We start from the raw sequence: 19,958 nt of genomic DNA on the forward strand, positions 1-19,958 counted from the left end.
ATGGTGTCAGGCTAGATCTGCTTTATTGCCCTGGATGGGCAGGTGTCTCCTCTGGGCTCTGGCTTCAGACCACTCCCTCATCCCACCTAACCTTGAGGAGAGAGTGGGAGATGTGGGGGCTGTGAGTATCTTACTCATATTGGCCCAGTCATTTCTAAAAATTTCTGGGCTCTTCCACCTGGTGCTGTGTGGGGACTAGAAGGCCACATCCCGCACCAGTGACCAGGTGGTTAAAATTGCATCCCCGCCAGAGTTCAGTCTCCTGGCACAGAGGGATTCCACTTTATGGGGAAAAACCTAAGGGAGGACTAAGCAGACCTCTCTGTGGTCATTCTCCAAACCAAGTCAGGATTAGAACTCAGGAAGCTCCTGCTTAGGTGAGGGACTGACTCCTGACCCCTCCCTTTCAGCAGCTCCATCCCTAGGATCGTTGATCCTAGGGCCTTTAAGGAAGCTTTAAGGCCCAAGTCCAAGCAGCAGTGTTTTGAAGCCTCTGATCCAGTCAATGCCTCAACAAGTGGTGCCCACTCTCCCTACTTGGGAGACCTCCACAGAGGGGGAACTTAAAGCACCGTGTTGCACTGAGGGACAGACAGCTCTGATTCCTAAGATGCTGGAAGGGACCTCAGAGGCCTTATTTAGCTGGACCCCTCTTTTCTTTTCTTTGGAGGCAGCTGGGTGCAGTGACTTGCCCAGGGTCACATGGCTGGTAAGTGTCTGAGGCTAAATTTGAACTTGGGTCCTCCTGAATCCAGGCCGGTGCTCTACAGCACCGCCTAGCTGCCCTTCCCATTTTATTTCAGGCACCCTGAAGTTTAGTATTTAGTTATCTGTCCAACATCAGGAAGGTGGGCAATGGGAGATGCAGGCTTTGAACTCCCTGCTTCCAGCTTCAGCCTCTGTTCCACAATACCACACACGGTCAAGAAGTTCTTCCTCCTATGGCATGCCAATTGTTTCTTTCTTCAGACTTGTATCCCCATGCCTAGTGCCTGGCACATGGCAGGTGCTTAATAAATGCCTGGGGATTGACTCCTGCCAAGAGCACCATCATCTCCCCCCACAATGGGATTCCTATCAAAGTAGCCACATCAAACAGCTCTGGTAAAGATACTGGGGAACCCCTGTCAGGTGCTGTTCACAGGGGTCCAAAGACCTCTCAGCTGTAATGTGTCCGAATAAATTAAAAATAATGTTAACGACTGATAAAGAGCTTCCCAGGCAATTAGGGAGTAGTGCGATAATTTCCATTTTACAGATGAGGAAAGTAAGGCTCTGAGGACAAGAGTTGGTGCCCACCCAAAGCTTCTGACTTTCTACCCTAAGATAAATTGGAAGCCTGGGGGTGCAAGAACATGGAAAAGGAGAAAAACTGTCCCCTCTTGCAAAGAGGTGGTGGCCCAAGGGTGCCAGGCCCCATTCCCTGGAGGCTGAATAGCAGGGCAGTGTCTGTGGTTGTCCCTTGCCCAGGATACCTCCGCCCTCTCACTTGGCTTCTGGAGCACCCCTGGCTTCCTTAACATTATAAGCTTGGAAGCAGCTTTCCCTGCCCTCCTCATACCCCAGCTTTCTTCGGGCTTCATGATCATTCCTAGACGTACCATATTGTCTCCTCAGGCTAAACCAGAGGGAAGAGGATGGTTTCACTTCCTGCCTTTGTATCTCCAGTGCTAGCTGGTGCTCAGTCCTTAGGAGATACTTAATGTTTGTTGAACGAAATAGAAAATGAATCAATAAGCGTGGATCAGGTACCTATTATATGTGGATCACATCACAGCTACGTATTATAATGATATACAATATTCTGACATACCAAAAAGTAGGTTTTTTTGCATATAGTAGGTGCTTAATACATAGATTTCAATCTAAAGCATATTGCTTAGATACCTGGATCAACCTATAAGGTGCCGATACGTAGCCAGCTGGCTCCTCTCAGCTCTGACACCCAGTTCAGTAAACATTAAGCACTCACTAGGTGCCAGACACTGGGTACTGAGTGCATTTTTCTGAGGTTCCATCTAGTTCTATCATCTGTACACTCAGGTCCCCTAGTTCTGAGGGGAGGCACGGTCTCTAACAGGCTCTGGGCCTGTCCGAGGTCACAGGCCTCTATACTCTCCCAAAAGGACCATCTGTGAGAGAATGGAGGGAGACCAGGCACAGTGGGGCGGGGAGGGAGGCTCTTGGGAATTTAGGGGATGAGGGTTGGTTCTCTGGGTGGGAAATGCAGGTAACCTGAAGATTTTTCTTTTTTAAATCTATTTTCTTGGCTTTAAAGGTAGGAAGAAAAGGGAGTGAAGGAGATAGAGAAAGTAAGGGACAAACTGAAGGGAGAAACCTGGCTTTGAAGGCATCCCAGGGACTGGCTCTTGCTTGGATTTAATTGCTAAATAAAATTAAATTGTTAAATTTCCTGTCCAGTAATTTCTAAGAGAGAGGGCACTTCTCCAAAGTTGGGGACACTTCCTGCCCACCTGCCCCTGGGAAGACCACTTGTGGTGAGTGGAAAGTAAGGAAGGTGGGGAGCAAGACAGAGGGAAGTGGAGTGGGGGGGGAGGAAAGCCCCCAGTCTCAGAGGCCACGGAATTCACCTTCAATCTGAACAGAAGATTCCTTTACAGAAGTTGTCATCCCCTGGCCTCTCCTGGAATACCCCCAGTAATGGGAAGCTCAGCATCTGCCCTTTGGCCACCTCCTTCCTTCTGGCCAAAATTGGTACATTAAGTGTTGTTCAGAGTGGGGAGGGTCCTCGGGGTGTTCTGGGCCCAAGTCCTTCATTTTACGGATGAAGAAAGTAAGGCCTAAAGATAGAGGAAATGATCTACCTTAAGTGACATGGCCAGGTTTTCTGATTCTTGTAGTCAGAGGAGCTGGGTTTGAATTCTGCCTCTGATGCTTGCCACCTGTGGAAGCCTGGGCAAGTTTCCTTCATCTCTCGGGGCCTTGGTGTCCCCTGAGAAACGAGGGATATTTGAGATCCCTTCTACCTACAGGTCTGTGGTCCTATACTGTAGTACCTAGATGATGAATTAAGAGCTTGGGCTCCAGTCCTGACATCTGCCTAGTGAATTTGGTTTGGGAGTGCCTGCTTTCCTATGGGCCAGCTCTCCTGGAAGCCTTCTTGCAATATGAAGCCCCAGGATCTCCTTCAGAGAAGCCTTCCTACACCCCCAGGCTTGCTGGAGTCAGCTGGTAAAGAGGGATGGGCTAGATGCTAGACCCCCAAGAACCTGGGTTCAAATCCTACTGCTCTGAGACGTTGGGTGAATCCCCTAACTCCATGGGTCTCAGTTACCTCCTCTGTCAATGAGAGGGTTGGACAGGAGGACCCCCAATCCATGGGATCAGGAGATGTTATCAGTTGTGGCAAGGCTAGGTACCACTTTACTCATTTACTCTATAAAAAGTCATTATGAAATCAATGAAAAAGCTGTCAAAAGGAAAATACAATTACCTGCTCCAAACACAACCCACCAAGGCATTTCCCCAGTGACTTTGGCCCTGGGATCCGTGGGGGCTGGAAACATTCAGAAGCTGCTCCTGAGCACAGAGGGGTGTGTGGGCAGGGGTGGGACCCAGGGAGCTCTGGAACGAATGTTGGAGCCAAAAAGACACTGCCCTTAAGAATGGCCACTTAGGATATGGAGGGTCTACTTATCAAATTTCCACCAAATCCCCCATTTCTTATTTCAGAGGGGAGCTCTCATTCTCTTCCCGAGGGTTGTAAAATCTAGTCTAACACCTTCCCTCCCCCCATTTTACAGATGAGAAAACAGAAGTTCAGTGAGGGAAGTTAAGCGGCTAGTCATACAGTATCAGAGGCAGGGTTTGAACCCAGGCCTTCCTTCCACTAACTCCACACTCAAAGCTCGAGCTACCACTCCACACTGTTTCCAAGGCAAAAGGCTTTATAGTTCTGCAGGTAAAAGGTGGCCCCAAGGCTCTCTGCTGGACCACCATCATACTTTGTTCTGGGGGATGCAGGGGCCAGAGAAATGGATCACCAATCAGGACCCTGACAGACTTAGGTGGCCTTGAGATTCTGAAATCCCCCCCCACCTCTGAGTCTCAGTTTCCTGACCTGTAAATGAAAGGGGATGGGCTCCCCATAGCCTCTAAGGGCTCTACCAGGTTTAATACAATGCAGAGGCTGAACTAGATGACCTTCAGGGTGTCCATCAAGCACCACAGAATGGAAGTATTAATGCCAGAGAGGGAGGAGGGAGTGTGGAGAGGGTGACAGAGAGAGAGAGAGAGAGAGAGAGAGAGAGAGAGAGAAATCAAACCAATACATTCACTGGGGGACCCAGGGCCAGGTCCCTTGTCCTCTGTATCCTCCCCTCTAAAACAACAGAAGCAGTGGATTCTGGGTCAAAAAACCTGGCTCTGAAGCCCGGGCCTGACATTCAGTAGTGTGTGAATCCAGCCAAACCTCTCTGGGCCTCAGTTTCCTCATCTGTAAAAAAAGGGAGTTTTCCAAGTATAGTGCAGGAGTCCTTTCGGGGGAGTCTGTGAAGTCCAGACTATTTTCCTAATACTGTTGAGATATTTTATTTCTAATGGTAAATTATACGTACCCATACCTGTTGCTATTTTTTGTATTAAAGAAAGGAAAAGCTTGGGGGGGGGGGGGGGGACTCTCAGTAATTTTTAAGATTTTTTTTCTAAGATTTAGTTTAAGATTAAGACCGTAAAAGGGTCTTAAGACAAAACAATTAAAGAAACTCTGGTTTCGATGATCTCAAGGGTTCACTTTGTGCTTCACTTACCCTCTCTGAGAGTCTGTTTCTATTAAGCACCTACTATGTGCCAGATGGATAGGGGGTGAACACTGGGAATATGAAGAAAGGAAAATGAAGGGAGATCACCACGTTCTTCTTCAGCTCTAAATCTGTTTCTAAAAGCCTCAGTCTCTTCCTCGGTAAGATAAAGGAGATGGACCAGATGACCACCAAGTGCCTCCTAGTCCTAGATCTCTGACCTATCAATTGTTCCTCCTTTTTGGGGCTCATTTTCTCCATCTGTAAAATAAGGGCCATGGTCCAGGTGACCCCTTCTCGGAGCTCCTGGGAGGGCTGACTCCCCTGACGCGCGTGGGTGCTCCCTTCCCTCCACACCACAGGGGGCCCCAGCCTTCTCACCGTCACCACAACCACCACCCCAGCAAGCGACAGAAAGGAGGCAAAGGAAGGTACGGTACGTACCTGGTTTCCCATTCTGATGGGGGGCCTGGGGCCGCCTGCATATCGAGGTGACATAAAGGGCTGTAATTACAGGAAATGGATTCAGTGACAGCCTGCACTCAGAGCACACGGACCAACAGAAGCCGCTCACTGCACAAAGTCCAGCAGGCCCGGGCTATGGCGGGCTGGCAACACCTCCCTCCTCACTTTCTTTTTCACTTGGAGGGGGGTGTGGGTGGGGGAATACTGTCACATACGTCAAAGAGAAGGTGGATCTTCGGCTCCAGCCTGCTGGGCCCTAAGGCTTCATTCTCCTGGGCCTGGAGACTGGCCTCAAGAACAGATGGCTAAGGATGGTGTGGGAGTGGGGCTAGGGGCAGAGGCTCAGAGGGGGAGACCCTCTGCTACCCTTGGCGAGGGCAAAAAAACATAAAAGCAAAAATAAAAAAAGGTCTTTAAAAAATCAAAAAACCAAATCGAAATGAAAGTCGAAAACCCGCAAATGAAGCCAAACACGCACGCGCACGCGCACATACATACGAACACATGAGAACCACCGGGAACAGGGGTGGGGGGCAGGGGGCACAATGGGACAGCCTACTGCGAAAGGAGTCCACAGGGAAGCTTTCTGAGCGGGGGCGGGGGAGCGCGGAGGAGAGGCCAGCATAGGCAGCTGAAAGGGGGACCCACCCCCAAAAAGGGAGTGAGAAAACACACAGGGTGGGGGGGAGTACAACAGCAGCCTGGGGAGGGGTCCCCGACAAGGCTGGGGGTGGGGGAGCTGGCAGGAAGGCCGAGGAGGGGAGATGCTAACTCCTATCAAGTCTTCTTGGTCAAGTCTAATTGTTCTCAAAGGAGCAAATCTCGGTGGGATGGGGGAAAACCCGGTGCTTTCATTGGCTTGTTTCTTGACTCCCCAGGCGCCCTGGGCAGAGCTACAGTGTCCGTTACCTGACTGTGGGGTCCCATCATGCTGTTAGCATTGTGTGGTGCAGGCTGTGCGTGGGGCGAGGGCTGGGAACCCGGAGGACCCTGCGAGGTCAGACAGTAGAAGGAGGTTATAGATCATAGCACATGGAGAAGCGCAGAAAAAAGCTTAATGAAAACAAAACAAAGGAAAAAAAGACAACCAAAAGGGGGTCGGGGAGCTGGAGGGTGGGGCACGTGTGGGCTCTGTGTGGCGGGGGAAGGTGAGTGGCGGGGGCTCGTTCTGTTCGTTAAGATCACCAGCTCGCTGGCCGTTAACAGGGAAAAAGAAATAAAATCAAGGTTGACAAATACATTAATAAAGGATTTAAAAAACAGATAAAAACCAAGCAATCGAAAGAAAACAGACCAAGCACACTGTTCAAACCGTAACGGGGGGAAACTGTCCCAGGAAACAGCCTTTTCCGAGTTTGCCATGACCAATACCTTGGGTGAGACTCGGAGACAGGGAGGGAAGAGACAGACAGAGACACATGGTCCGAACCCGGACTGGCCCCCTTACTTACAAAACTGGACCCTTTTTTTGGGTGGTGGGGTGGAGATGGTCCTGATTTCCACCCCCTAGAAATCGAGATCGAGTCCTCAGGCTGGGTTGCTTTTCCCCAAAGACCAGCTCCTCCTGCTCCCCCCCATAAATTTACCCTAATGAATTAGGGGGGCCTGTCTTACGGCAGCACTCACCTTTCCAAGATGAACTGCCCATGGAAACCACCAAAGGCCTGTCTTTGCCCATTACACTCACTCAGGATGGAGGCAAAGAAGTACCACGATCTCCCTGTACGGATTTCTCCTCTCCCTTTCCTTCTTCCCTGCTTCACCCCTAGTTCTGGTCCATTCCCCTGCCTACAGAGCAGTAGGCCCTGAAGTCATATTTTGGGACGGCCAATGAGGGATGTGGGCACGCTGAGCTCAGAGGCCAAGCCCCAGTTTGGCACCAGCACCGTGGAGGATGCCATCTCTGCAGATGGCCCCAGAAGGGGTCTCAGCTCCCCAAGCAAAGTCAGGGGAATCTTGTTATTCAAAGTGTGTGTGTGTGTGTGGTGTTAGTAAATGGTCATTAAGTGCTGAAAATATACAGGAAGGCAAAAGACAGTCCACCCTCTCTGGGAGCTGGGGCGTGGGGGGGGAGGAAGAAAATGATATACAAACCACTATGTCCAATCAAGTTCTAGACTGGATAACTGGCTGATAAAGTACAGAGGAAATAGGAAAGGCACCAGCATTAAAGGAGGGAATGAAAGGCAGAGAGAGAGAGAAATGTGGAGGTCATCTAGTCTGACTGCTCATTTTACAGATGAGGAAACTGAGACACAGACAGGAGATGTCATTCATCCCAGGCCCCCTGACTGGCTGATAGTCACGTCATGGCTTAAGGCTGGTGAAGCACTTTCCACATGGTGTGTTATCCTCACAAAAATCCTGGGAGGCAGAAGTTATAATTCTCACCCCCATTTTATAGGTAAGAAAACTGAGGCAGACAGATGGTGTGACTCACCCAGGGTCACACATTTGGCAAGTGTTTGACAGAGGATTCAAACTCTTGATGCCTTCTGGACTGAGGGGACTTCTAAGGGATAAGATGCTATCATGCCATGGACTCAGGGATCACCCTCCCATTATCGCAGCACTGGGAACTCCTTTGGTGAATTGTGAAAATAGAATTTTCATGCCAGAGTTCTGAGTCACAACAGGACAACCCTCTGGATAGAGGGAAACAGATCCAGAAAGGTGTGTGTATGGGTGGGGGGAAGAGGAGAAGAATAATTAAACAGCAGACAGGATCGGAACCCAGGACCAGCACTCTTGGCTTCATACCAGTGTCAAGACACCAGCCGCCAGATGTCCAAGGGGCCCAAGTCTATAGAAGATGGTGGGTGAGAACTAGAAGAGACACCCGAGCAGTGACTGCAAGGAGTCAGAAGGACCCCAACAGGCCCATCTGTCCAACTGCCCCCTCTGATGTGGGAGGAATGAAGAGGAAAGACAGGAGGGGCCAGGGAGTGAGCAGGGTCTGAGTGCAGAGCGCTGGAGGGCAAGGGAAGGAGCCAAAGCTCAGGCTCGTTCCCTCAGCGCGCTCTCGCGCCCACACACACGCATGCACACGGTCTTCCCTCGCTCCCGTCAGAGACGAGCCTCAGAGCAGATGTTCCCCTACCTGCCATGTTACTAATTTCAACAAGTGTGCGCCTTTCTAGCGGCTGCCAGCACGGTTTGTTACCATGAGCAATTTTCTTAATTAACAGACATTAATTAGCCATTTAGCAATTTTGCAAGCATTTGTTTAGCAGCTTTCGTAAACATGAACACCACTGAGATAATGGCACTGATTAGAGGGTCCCCTAATTAACAGTACAGGGAAGGAAAATTGAAATCACATAAATTAGAAAGGGAGGGGAAGTTAATGAAGGCAGGACATATTTGCACCTGCAAGTCTTTTGTACAGCGGAAACTTGGGTGTAATGTAAACAAGATAATTTAAAACCAACCCAAAAGAAGAAAAAAGAGCGCCAGGGAGGCAGGGAAGGTTTCCGGGGAGGTCCAGCTACAATGATTAAAAGCGAGGGAAAGCAGCGTTTGGTTGGCCCAGCCAGCAAGTTTCTGCTTGGGCCTCCCAACACCTTGAGCAAACACACTCTTGGCAGCAGTGTGCTGCTGCCAACCTCCAGGGTGAGCGAGGATGGCCAGGAGGTGACCAGCACTGGCCCTGTGGGTGACTACAGCCAGCCCAAGGGGAGACACCACTCTCAGATCAAGGGGTGACCAGCACCAGCCCTGGCTCTGAACTGAAAGAAGAGCTTTTCCACTCTGAGGGACAGAAGCATCTTCATCAAACTGCCAAATGTTCATTGAATGGACCTTGCTGGGAGGTTGAGGTCCCCAGAAGGTGCCCCTCCAGCTGGGACAGTTTGTCTCTTCTCCCTTTGATGGTCTAAGTTCATTCTAAGTACTCCTCTGATGACTCCCCACATTTTTCCACATCAACACTGGCCCATAAAGTCAAGACTTCTCAACCCACCCCTTAGGATTTGGAAGACTGTGAGGATAGGGACTGCTTTAACATAAGCTCACAGGAGCTTCAGGGGTTACACAGTCCAATGCCGTCACTGTACAGATGAAGAAACTGAGAGCCATGGAGGATGGGTTGTCCAAGGCCACACAGTATCACAGTGTCATCTTTGGATCTTTAGAATAGGTGCTTAATAAATGCTATGGGATGGAATGACAACACCCAGGGTAGGAATCCCCAGCAGAGTCTCCCTGGCAGAATGTGTGAGCTCTACGCTGACACTGGACACTTACAAGGGCTGAGGGTTCAATGTTGACAACCATAGCCCCTCCCGCAGCTGGACAGCTCTTAGCACATGACACCTGGGAAGTAGCGGAACCCAAGAATGAAGAAATGTAAGCTCAGGGAGGTTAATGATCTGCCCAAGGTCACAGACAGGTAGTAGATTTTGGAACTGGCACTCAAACTCAGGTCTTGGTCTTCGAGTCACGGGATCTTTTATTGAACCAAGTTGTTTCTCTTTGACAAGATCTTTCAAAGTCCTGTTCAGCTAGAAGGTTCATTAGCCTTGGATACTCATGAATGTTCCTTTATGATGCATGTGTCTGTGTGCACGTGTGTGCACACACGTGATCATTTCTATCCTCCCTGCTACATAAGGCTGGTAGGAAGTCAAACCTGAAGAGCCATGCAACTGTATTATCTTTCCCAGTAATAAAATCAGAGGCTCCTTCCTTCCCAGCCATCCTTCGCCATTCTCAGTTTCCTTCTGACGTTCTGTACTTGGAGGCCCCTTCTGGCTGTGACTGGCCATGTCTCCAAAGTCCTAAGAGAACATATTGGTCAAGTGCACTACAATATTCCAATTCTGGGAATCATGGAATCATAGATTTGGAGATGGGAGGGTCTGTAGGGCATAGTCATTTAAATGTCTTCATTTTACAGATGAGGAAACTGAGGCAAGGTTACACAGGTATGCAGGAGAACTAGGATTTGAACCCAGGTCCTTGGACCCCAAATTCTGTTTTAATTCACTGCAACATTAATGAGGTAAGGACTATGAGAGAATCACAGACTATCCTTCAGAGAATTTCTGGAACGAGAATCCTCTTCCCTGTCAAGCCATTTCTCCATCTGGGAAGACACCCAGGTCAGGGGTCCTCCCCAGCTGTGATCCAATCAATGTTTGCCCCCGGCAAGGGAGGGTCAATGGACTAACAAACCCAATGAGCCTGTCAGCCTTCCTTCCTTTCTTCTGTTTCCATCTCTCTCTTTCCTCCCCTTCCCCAAGTGGCCAATCACAAGCTGACTCCATCCTCTGCAGGACATTTAAGACATCCCTTCAGAAACCAGAGGAAAGAAGCCAGATCTCCAAATCAGTCTTCTTTCCTCCAGGTAAATATCCTCAATCTCTTCTGTTACAGAGGATAGAGGGCACCAGACAGCACCTGGAAAGCCCTGAGTTTGAATCCTACCTTTGAGTCTTACTGGTTGTGTGACCTCAGGCAAGTCACTCTACCTCTCTGTGCCTCAGTTTTCTCATGAGGAAATTTGACTGAGGATAATGACAACACCTATTTCACAAGGTTGTTGTGAGGACTGAAATAGGATACTATACATATGGAGTTTTGTAAACTTTAAAGCCTGAATAAGTCATTGTTGTTAGATTTACCATCCAGGCTAGACTGCCCTCCTCTGGAAACTCTTCAGCTTATCAATGTCGTTAAATCACATTACCAAGAAGGAAACACAGGAGTCCAGATGGGGTCTGAGCTGGGCAAAGGGAAGACAGCAGGACTCTCCTGTCTTCCTGGAAGCTCTGACCCTCTTAAGGCAGCCTGAGATCCCATGAGCATTTGGGGCTCCCCTACCCTCTGCTGACTTAGAGGGAGCTTGTGGTCCACTAAAATCCCCAGATCTTCAGATGATCTGTTGTCTAGCCACGCCTCCCTCATCTTGTACTTGGGAAACTGACTCGTTTCTGAGCAAGTCTAAGACTTTCTATCTCTCTCTATTGAATTTCTCTGGATTGTCTGGAATCTTGACTCTCGTCTAGTGGGTTGGCTATGCCTTCCCAGCTTATGTCACTTGCTAATTTAATAGGAGTGCTACTATTTAAGCCAGTGATAAAAGCCACAAATAATACAGGTCGAATCTAGATCCCTGGGGCACTCCCATGGAGACCCTCCTGCCAAGTTACCATCTATTAATGATTCCTGTTGCTTCTAGGAATAAACAGAAAATCTTCCACTTGGCATCCAAACATTTTTCGCCTTCTTACATGTGACTCCTCTCCAAGTCAGACATATGGGCCGACTGCCTGATCCTCCTCTGATGTTCCATCATCTCTCACCTCCATGCCTTTGAACAGACTAGTCCCCCTCATCTAGAAGGCTCTCCTCTCCAAGCCGGACCCCTCAGAAGCCCTGGCTTCTGTTTAGATGCACCACCTCCTCCAGAAGACCTTTCCTGCTTTCTCTCCAATTGCTAACATTGCCTTCTCTAAGGTAACTTTCCAGTTACTTGGTATTTCTTTTGTATGCTCTGATGTATGGAATAGAAGCCCCATGTGGGCAGGGCCTGGCTTTACTTTTGTTCTGAGCCTTCACACTCTGTCTGCACCCATTAATAATGACGCCAGCGAATTGTTTTTGTATAGCAAGTTTTGAGATACAAAGTACTTTACGTGTTACTGTATTTGACCCTCATGACAAAGTGGGTGCTGTTACTAGAGAAGTGAGAATAAAACGGTGACTTTACAAATGAGGAAACTGAGCCTGAGAGAGGTTAACTGACTGTTATATATAATAAAGAAAGGTCTGGGGTCTTCTTAGCTCCAAGTCCAGGGTGCTAACCGTTTGGCTTAAATGCCAGTTGATTATTAAACACGTTAAGAACACAGAATGTGAGAACTGAAAGGAAAGTTGCATGTGGGTAAACAGAGGCCCACAGAGTGAGGTGAGGACTGAGCTGCACCTGGAGTCCAGGTCTCCTTGTTCCAGGCTGGTGGAAAAGTCCTTTCTTGCCTCTATCAAGCCCAAACACTGGCCTTTGTAGGGGAGCAGCAGGAGTTGGGATTCCAGACAATCCAGAGAAATTCAATAGAAAGAGATAAAAAAGTCTTAGATTTGTTCAGAAACAAGTCAGTTTCCCAAGTACAAAATGAGACATGAAACCAACTCTGCTTTTGTCCTAGTGAAGGAGCTGGTGAATTTGTTAGCGAGTGAGCTTCCCATTTTAGGAGCTGTCCAGGCAAGGCTGAGCTTACAGACACAGCTGCTGTAGAGACGATCCTGCTCTAGTCTGGCAGCGCAGACCAGATGGCCCCTGGGTCCCTTCCAGGATGTACGGAACAGAATCGTCCAAGACACCAAGAACACCACTCACCACCACCCATGTGTACCTTTCCTATCAAGTCAAGATAAAAATTCAAATAATTAGATGGTGACAAAGCAAGGTAATACCATATATAACCTCCTATTTACTTCTAAGGTTTTACATACCTCCATTAACTCATTCAGATTAGACCACCTTGGGTAAGTTAAACAAGGCAGTGGTTTTTATGCCTATTTTATACAGGAGGAAAACTGAGGTTAAGGCATTTGTTAAAAAAAAAAAGTGGGTACAAGCTAGGCCGCCTAAGCTTTAAAGACCAAGCTGAGGGATTTGTAATATCACCTTAGGAGCAACAGGGAACCATTGAAGGTTTTGTGGGGAGGGAGGAGGTGTGAGGGAAAGACAGACACAGATAAACACTGTTGGTCCTCTGTGGTAGGAACATCTGCTGGGCTGGGGAGGGAAATAACTTGCCCAGGCTCAGTCCACAGGATTGTTCCACTATCGTTTGATTTATGGTGATGGGGTGGCTGAGTGGTGCAGTGGACAGAACGCTGGGCCTGAAGTCAAAGGACCTGAGTTCAAATCTGACCATACTTACACTTACTAGCTATGTGGTTCTGGGCAAGTCATTTAACCTGATTCTCTCTAAAAAAAACAACTCTCGTTAGCACTGACTGAGTTCTAAAGACACTGGTGTTTGGCATTTCAGGCTTTCCACTAGAGATGATACTTCCATACTCTCTCTCCCTAGTTTGTTATTCTCTGCACAAGCCCTAGCTTAACTCATTGGTGAGCATGGTACACTGTGACATCAAGAGCCTGGATTCTAATTCTGGCATCTTGTGTGTCCTTGGCAATTTGCTCAGTTTCCTCATCTGTAAAACGAGGGGGAACCTAGAAGCAGACCCCAGGTCTATCGATTTCAAAGCCAGCGAGCGCTCTGCCCTCAAACCTGCTCCACCTTGCTGTGCTGGGCCCACTAGAAAACATTCACCCTCTAGACATTGGGAAGTCACAGCCAGGCTCCCCCTGCAGAGGCCTTTGGCTGAGCTCATGATGATTCATCTCCAGAAGCCTCTGTCCAACTGTCCCCCATGAGCAAGACTGTCTACCCTGGTGAGGCAGCCCAGGATCACATAACTAAACTGCAGGTTTTGAAGGCCTACTCCCATGGGGGTGAATTTCTAGCCAGCAAAGAGAAAGCAGGTATTTCTGTCCCATTCTGTCTTTCCCTTCTACCCCAACGTGACCTCGGAGATGGGATGGAGAAAGGAAGCGGGTCTGAAATGGACCATGGGGAGAGACAATGGGCCCAGCCATCCTGGGATTCCTGAGCAGAGACGGCCCGCAAGGCCCGGCCAGAACCTGCTGCTGAAGCCCCCCTTTCCCACTCCTGGAGTGGTCTGGCTCAGGAAGAAGCAGCATTGTCTGGCCAGAGACGGCCAAGGGCAGACCTAGGGGTGGGGCAGATTCTAGTCTTACCAAGAGTCACATACATGTCCCAAATCTCAGGGGCCTGAGTGATGCAGGGAGCAAATCCCAGCCTCTGTCCCTTCCCTGCCCTCCACCCACTTATCTAGACAGGTGAATCCTGAGGAACATGGTGATCCATCCATCACAGCCTCTGGGCCCAGGGACTCCCAGTTTTGGAAGAAGTGAGTATGGAAATCACTGTATTCAGCATTAGGAGGATTGAAACAAGGAGCGACCGTTCTGTCTGGGCTGTGGAACTTAGCAGGCCTTGGTCTGATACCTACGGGAGCAGCCCTGGTCAAGAGGCAGGTACACAGAGAAACAGGGAGGGGGAGCTGGACACTGGGAGAGCATCATTGTTAACCACTCCTGCTATGGCTACTCTAATGGAGGGTTCTAAGATCAGAGGGCTGGAAAGGACCTCCAAGGCCAAACTATCTGTCCTTGGCAGGAAGCCACAGGGGCCAGGATTGGAACACTGGTTCTTTGACTCCCAATGCAGCATCCTTCCCCCTGCATCACACAGGCCACACAAAGGCTGAAAAACATTTCTCCCCCTTCCTGTAGCACAGGTAGAATACTGGGGGTCATCCTTGCAAAGTCTTAGACTTGGCAAAGACCTCAGTGGTCTGTACAATCTAAGCTTCTTAAGTACAAAAATTGTTTCAATCTTGTCTGTCTCCCTAGCCCCTAATATAGAGTTTAATAAAACTTGCTGATAACACTGAGCTCTAAAGAAACTGGCATTTGTCTGGCATTCAAGGCTCTCCATTAGAGAGATGGCTTCTCCACATTCTCCCTCCCTGGTTTATTCTTCACACAAGCTGAGGGGCTCTGGATAGACAGAGCTGTGGAGGTTGCTGGGGTCAATGGCAGGATTGGACAGATTTTGGGGAGGTGGGCCCAGATCTCAAGGTTTGGAAGCAATCTCTGGGCAGGCCTCAGTGAAGGAGAAGGGTACAGGGGCAAGTCATTTAATTTCCCTCTGCCTCAGTTTCCTCATCTGATTTGGATCATTTCAACCTCCAACAACCAATCACAATCCCATGATTTCGAAGCTAGAAGAGACATATCTCAGGTCTTTTAGTCCAAGCTCTAGCTCTACCTCTCTCCTAGTGAGGACCCTGACAGCCTCTGCCTGTCCTCAGGAAGCCCAGCCCAGCCCATCCGGGGACAGCCTGCCATCAAACCACAATCTGCCTCCTCTTGTGTTTACTTCTAGGGACACGTGTGTGCTGTGAGACAGACAAAACAGCTGTACATTTGTCTGTGCTCACTGAATTCTCAGTGGAGAGACTGAGAACAGCAGGACCCCTTCCTCCGTGAAGTCATGGGGGATGAAGGGGCAGAGCTGGCACCCTTGGAATCAAAGCCTGGAGGGGACCTCAGCCATCTAGAAAAACTGGTAGCTGACCTAGAGTCCCCATCCTCCTCCTTCGCTTCTTCCGGCCTCCGCTCCAATTTCACCTTCTGCAGGAAGTCTTTCCCAGTCCTCCTCCTCACTGCTGGGGCCTTCCTTCTGAAATGAGCTCCCATTTACTCCTGCTGGGCATGCTAGAAAGCAGACACTAACCTCCGATCTCCACCTGATGGGGTGGCAGGGGCTGGGGGCTTCTGCACAGCCAGGGAAGGCAGGTCCTTGAGGTCAAGAACAAGCCTTGGGAAGGCCAGCCCCAAACAAGGTCTCTTGCAAAGAGCCCAAGAGCTTTAAAGACCTGAGTTCAAAGTCTACCTCTGATGCCTACCCAGTTCCTCAGTCGTAATGATGTCCAAAGTCCTTTCAAGCTGAGACACTCAATGCCTTACTCTAGAATCCATCCAGGCCTGTGGACTCAGTCCTATGGGGAAGGACATAGTCTTCAAGTTCAACCCCTTCCAGAGGGAAGAATAATTGACCCCTGGCTGTATTTTCTTGGACAAAAGTTTTTGGTTTAAAAAGAAACAAAAAACCACGAATCAAGGGAAGGAAGAATAGTCCAGCTGAGGTCTAGGGTAAGATTTCCATAGAATGTGGGAGGTCAAGGTCAAGGTTCTCTTAGGTACCTAAGGGAAGAATGAGGTCCCTCTACTCATCTAAATTCCAGCCTCCCTTAAAGGGCTACATTCCATCTCATCTTCTCTCAGACTACTCCAGGACCCGTCCCCACCCCCTCCCCAACACACACACACACATTTCAAAATGAGACGATATCTGAAAAGCTCTCACTAGCCCAATGCTCGGCATACGGTGGATGCTCACTCTCCTCTCTTCTCCCACTGGGCTGTAATTCTGAAGCAGAGGGCAGGAGGAACAACACTGCAGACATGGGGCCCAGGGGGAGCCCAGGGGTCTTGCACACCAGCTGAACAGCAATGGGAAGCAAGGCTGCAAAGATAGCTGGGAGTCAGGATGGGCTAAGGATCTGGGGCCATCCTCAGGACTGATCCTAGGTGGGCTTTCAGAGAACATCTGCTGAATGACTGAACAGAGCACAGAGTCCATACAGATTCCTGTGTCTCCCCTGCCACAATTTATCAGGCCCTGTCTGTGCTCCTAGTGGGCCTCCTACAGGACAACTTAGCATAGAGATCACCTCTTCCAGAGATAAAAAACCTCCCATCACCCTTGGAGGCCCTCATGTCAAGAGCCTTGGAGCATTCTGTTTCAAACAGGAGCCAGAGGGATGTCCTGAGGTACCTCCTAAGATCAGGACTCTGGGCTGCTTTTGTAAGGTGTTGGGAAACACAACCCTGGGCTTTGACGTCCCAGGATGTGGGGGTGAACTCTGGCCCTGAGCAAGTCCCCTCTTCTCTACGGGCTCCCACCATCCTTCACTGGGAAGACCAGGGCCAAGACTAGATTTCTGCTTCCTTTGAGACTGGATTACCTCCCAGAATCAGGGACTTAGGATTCCCCCTCCTCCCCAAATCCCTTAGAGAGAATATGAGGGGGGGAAGAAAGTTTCAAAATAATTCATGCTAAACTTCCTGAACTGAACGTGAGCTTCCTGAAGGCAGGGCCTGTGTTTGGCCTTTCTCTGAATCCCAGGGGTTTGGGACATAGTAGGGGCTTGATATATGTTTGTTAATAGATTTAGGGAGAAGATTCCTGAGATTCTAGATGCCAAGGAGGCCCACAGACCAAGAAGAGAGGGTCTGGAGCCTGGGGAGTGGGAGGAAGCTTCTGGAGGACAGAAGGCAGGGAGGGGGAGGCCAGCAGAGAGCTGCCTTCTGGGCTCCCTGGGACCATGGCCTAGATGCCAAAGAGCTTAGGCTCAAGCCCTGAGCTAGAGGCTAGGAGGGAGGGAGAGAGAGGGAAGTCAGCACCTGGTGGCCCACCCTCACTCAGTACAGCGAGGCCATCCAAAGCCACAGGATGTCCGGGGCTGGGGATGAGCCAGCTCATAATGGGACGCGGCTGGATATGCTATCCCCTGCCCCTCCAACTCTTTCTTCAAGCAACAGCTGAAGGATTTGCCTCCCCCAATACCTTGTTTCATAGAAGAGATTCAGCGTGCCAGATCCTCATGGAAAAGACAGAAAGTACCTTTCTGCGTAGAGCCAGGGTGCCAGCTTTCCAGATGAGGAAACTAAGGCTCAGAAAAGCAAAGGGGAGCCAGCTGTCTGTCCACTAGGCCTTTGGGCCTGGAACACAGCAGGTGCTTAATAAATGTTAATGAATGACTGATTGATTGAACTTCCCTTTCCCAAGATGCCCCAGAGGTTTGAAGCTGGAAAGGAGAGATATAAGAGGAGCGTGGGGGATGGAGAAGAGGCATTAGGACTGAATACACTCTAATTCCCCCATGCAGGAGCATGGATTTGGAGCAGGAGGGACCTGAGAGGGTACCTCTCCTACCCCCTCCTTTTACAAATAAGGAAACTGAGGCCAAGGAAGGTAACATAAGTTGCCACATATCACAGAGACATTAAGTGGCAGGTTCAGGATTTGAACTCAGGTTCTTATGCTTTATCTATATAACAGCAACCTATAGATGAGGCCTAGAGTGGTCACCCTAAGTAGCCACATGGAGTTCCAACATATCTCCTTGGAGTCCAAATGTGGCCCTCCTTTGGACCAACAGCTTTCCCATCTCATCCACACACAAAGCCCATCAGGGAGCCTTGGGTCGGGAGAGGAAGGAGGGAGAGAGGAGAGGTGAGTGGCCAGAGCCCCCCAGCTGCCAGGTTCCCCACACCAAGGACTCTGTGCATTAGGGGGCAGCATTGTCACACTGATGGGCCCAGCCGAGCTCCGGCAGGAAACATCCATCAGCCCTGCCAGTGGGGAACTGCGGCTGCCCAGCGTTCACAGCAACAGGCAGAGACACTTCCTGGCCTGGTCATCGCTCCACATTCAAAGGCGACTCATCGGAGTCTGGAATTTTAAAGAAAGACAGGAGCAGGCAAATACGCGTGTGTGCAGACCCACCTCCATTTATATGTGTGTGCACACCCACCTCCATGAACACGTGTGCACACCCCCCCTTTCCTTCCTACACATGTGTGCATCCCCTCCCATGGACACGTATCCACAGTCACTCTCTCTCACCTGTTTCTCCCTTTTAATGTTCCCCCCAATCACGACCTCCCTACCATTAGGTACTAAGTCTCAACTTTTCAAAAGGGAGTGGGAAAGGAGAGAGAGAGGTGGCCCAGCTCCGTGGTTCCTTGGCTGGGGGCCTTTTGTCCACAGCTGAGAACAAGGGTTGATCTGCCACTGTGGGGGGAAAAGATAAAGCTGGGGCCTTGTGACCTTTGCTAAGGATGGTTTAGAAGAGAAAAGCCTCCATTCTGGTACTGAGACCCTTTCTTGAAGACTAAGCAATGAGAAGCTGGTGGGGACATGGGACAGGTAGCAGGCCCCTGGCAAAGGTCAGAGGTGGAAGGGAATCTAACAGGACAGGAAACTGAGGCTACCTGGCCAGGGGTCTCAGTCTCTATCTCGCCAAACCTTGACTACCTCCAGTGGCCATATCCTGCCCTGCGAGGGGAACTTCTGGCCTACCTCCCAGCTTCTGGAGAAAGAGGTTCTATGTCGGGGAGATGCTGCAACAGACCGGGAGGGGCTCCACTACGCCTCCCCCTTGACTCTGGCACGCAGCCCAGCAGTTGGAGAGCCCAGCCCACACCGTAATCCTTTCTCAGAGGGGGTGAACCCGACCGTCTGTCAGTCTTGGAGGAGGGGAGCCAGAGCTGCCTGGGGCCTGGGGGAGGGGCAGCAGAGGCTGGAGCAGCTGCTGCTCTCTCCAAGGATCCATGATCCCCAAGTCCAGTGAATTTCTATTTCCTGTCCTTGTGGGTTAAGTGCTTTGGATCTTGGATAGTTTCACCTATATCCTATACGGAGCACTGCAATGGGACCCTGGAAGGGCTGGGTAAAGAGAGGGAAGAGGTGGGGTGTGTGTGAGGGCAGATAGATATTGATGAATGGGGGAGAAGAGGAGAGAGAAAGGGAGAGAGAGAAGGAGAGAAGAAATACAGAAAGGAAAGAGACAGGGACAGAGACATGGGGAAGAAGGGCAAGAAAAAGACAGAGAGATTGTATGTGTGTGTGAGAATCAGTCTCTCTGCTTTTCTGATCCTTTCCAGGGCCATCCCCACCCACTATGCCATCTTCATTCTGTTACACATTTATACGTAGAATACTCTTCCCTATGTGTGCTTTGTGTCCCGTTAGACTGTGAGTAGCCTAGGGGCAGGCATGGTTTCTGTTTTTTGTCTCTGAGCAAGGTGGCTGGAACATCATAGGTGCTGAATAAATCATAAGATCTTAGCCTAGACATCTCATCCACACTGGTCATTTTAGAAAGGAGGACACTGAGGCCCAGAGATGTTAGTCTGATGCCCCAGGACTACCCAGGTCTTCGGCAGCAGAGCTGGGAGTCAGCTCCTGGTCTCCTGCCCACCCACACAGCCTTCTTTCCTCTCTAAGCCTCCAGTGCCTGAGAAGACTGATTAGTCAGGGCCTGTGTGACCTCTCGGGGCCT

General features: G+C 49.9%; 1 protein-coding gene across 3 annotated transcripts in view; it reads right to left on the reverse strand.

Annotated features, from left to right (window-relative positions):
* SSBP3 (single stranded DNA binding protein 3) overlaps positions 1 to 19,958 on the reverse strand; it is a 151,831-nt gene that overhangs the window by 16,086 nt on the left and 115,787 nt on the right. Inside the window, exons 6-7 of one of the 3 annotated variants that reach the window (XM_072649552.1) lie at positions 6,135 to 6,215; positions 5,205 to 5,264 (exon numbers count right to left, since the gene is read on the reverse strand). The exons of 1 other annotated variant lie outside the window; for it this stretch is intronic. In XM_072649552.1, coding sequence (XP_072505653.1) covers positions 5,205 to 5,264; positions 6,135 to 6,215 — 141 coding nt within the window. The remainder of the gene's footprint in view (positions 1 to 5,204; positions 5,265 to 6,134; positions 6,216 to 19,958) is intronic. One more of the 3 variants, XM_072649553.1, reaches the window with a different exon arrangement.

This window comes from Notamacropus eugenii, chromosome 2 (genome assembly GCF_028372415.1).
Source record: "Notamacropus eugenii isolate mMacEug1 chromosome 2, mMacEug1.pri_v2, whole genome shotgun sequence".
Taxonomy (NCBI): domain Eukaryota; kingdom Metazoa; phylum Chordata; class Mammalia; order Diprotodontia; family Macropodidae; genus Notamacropus; species Notamacropus eugenii.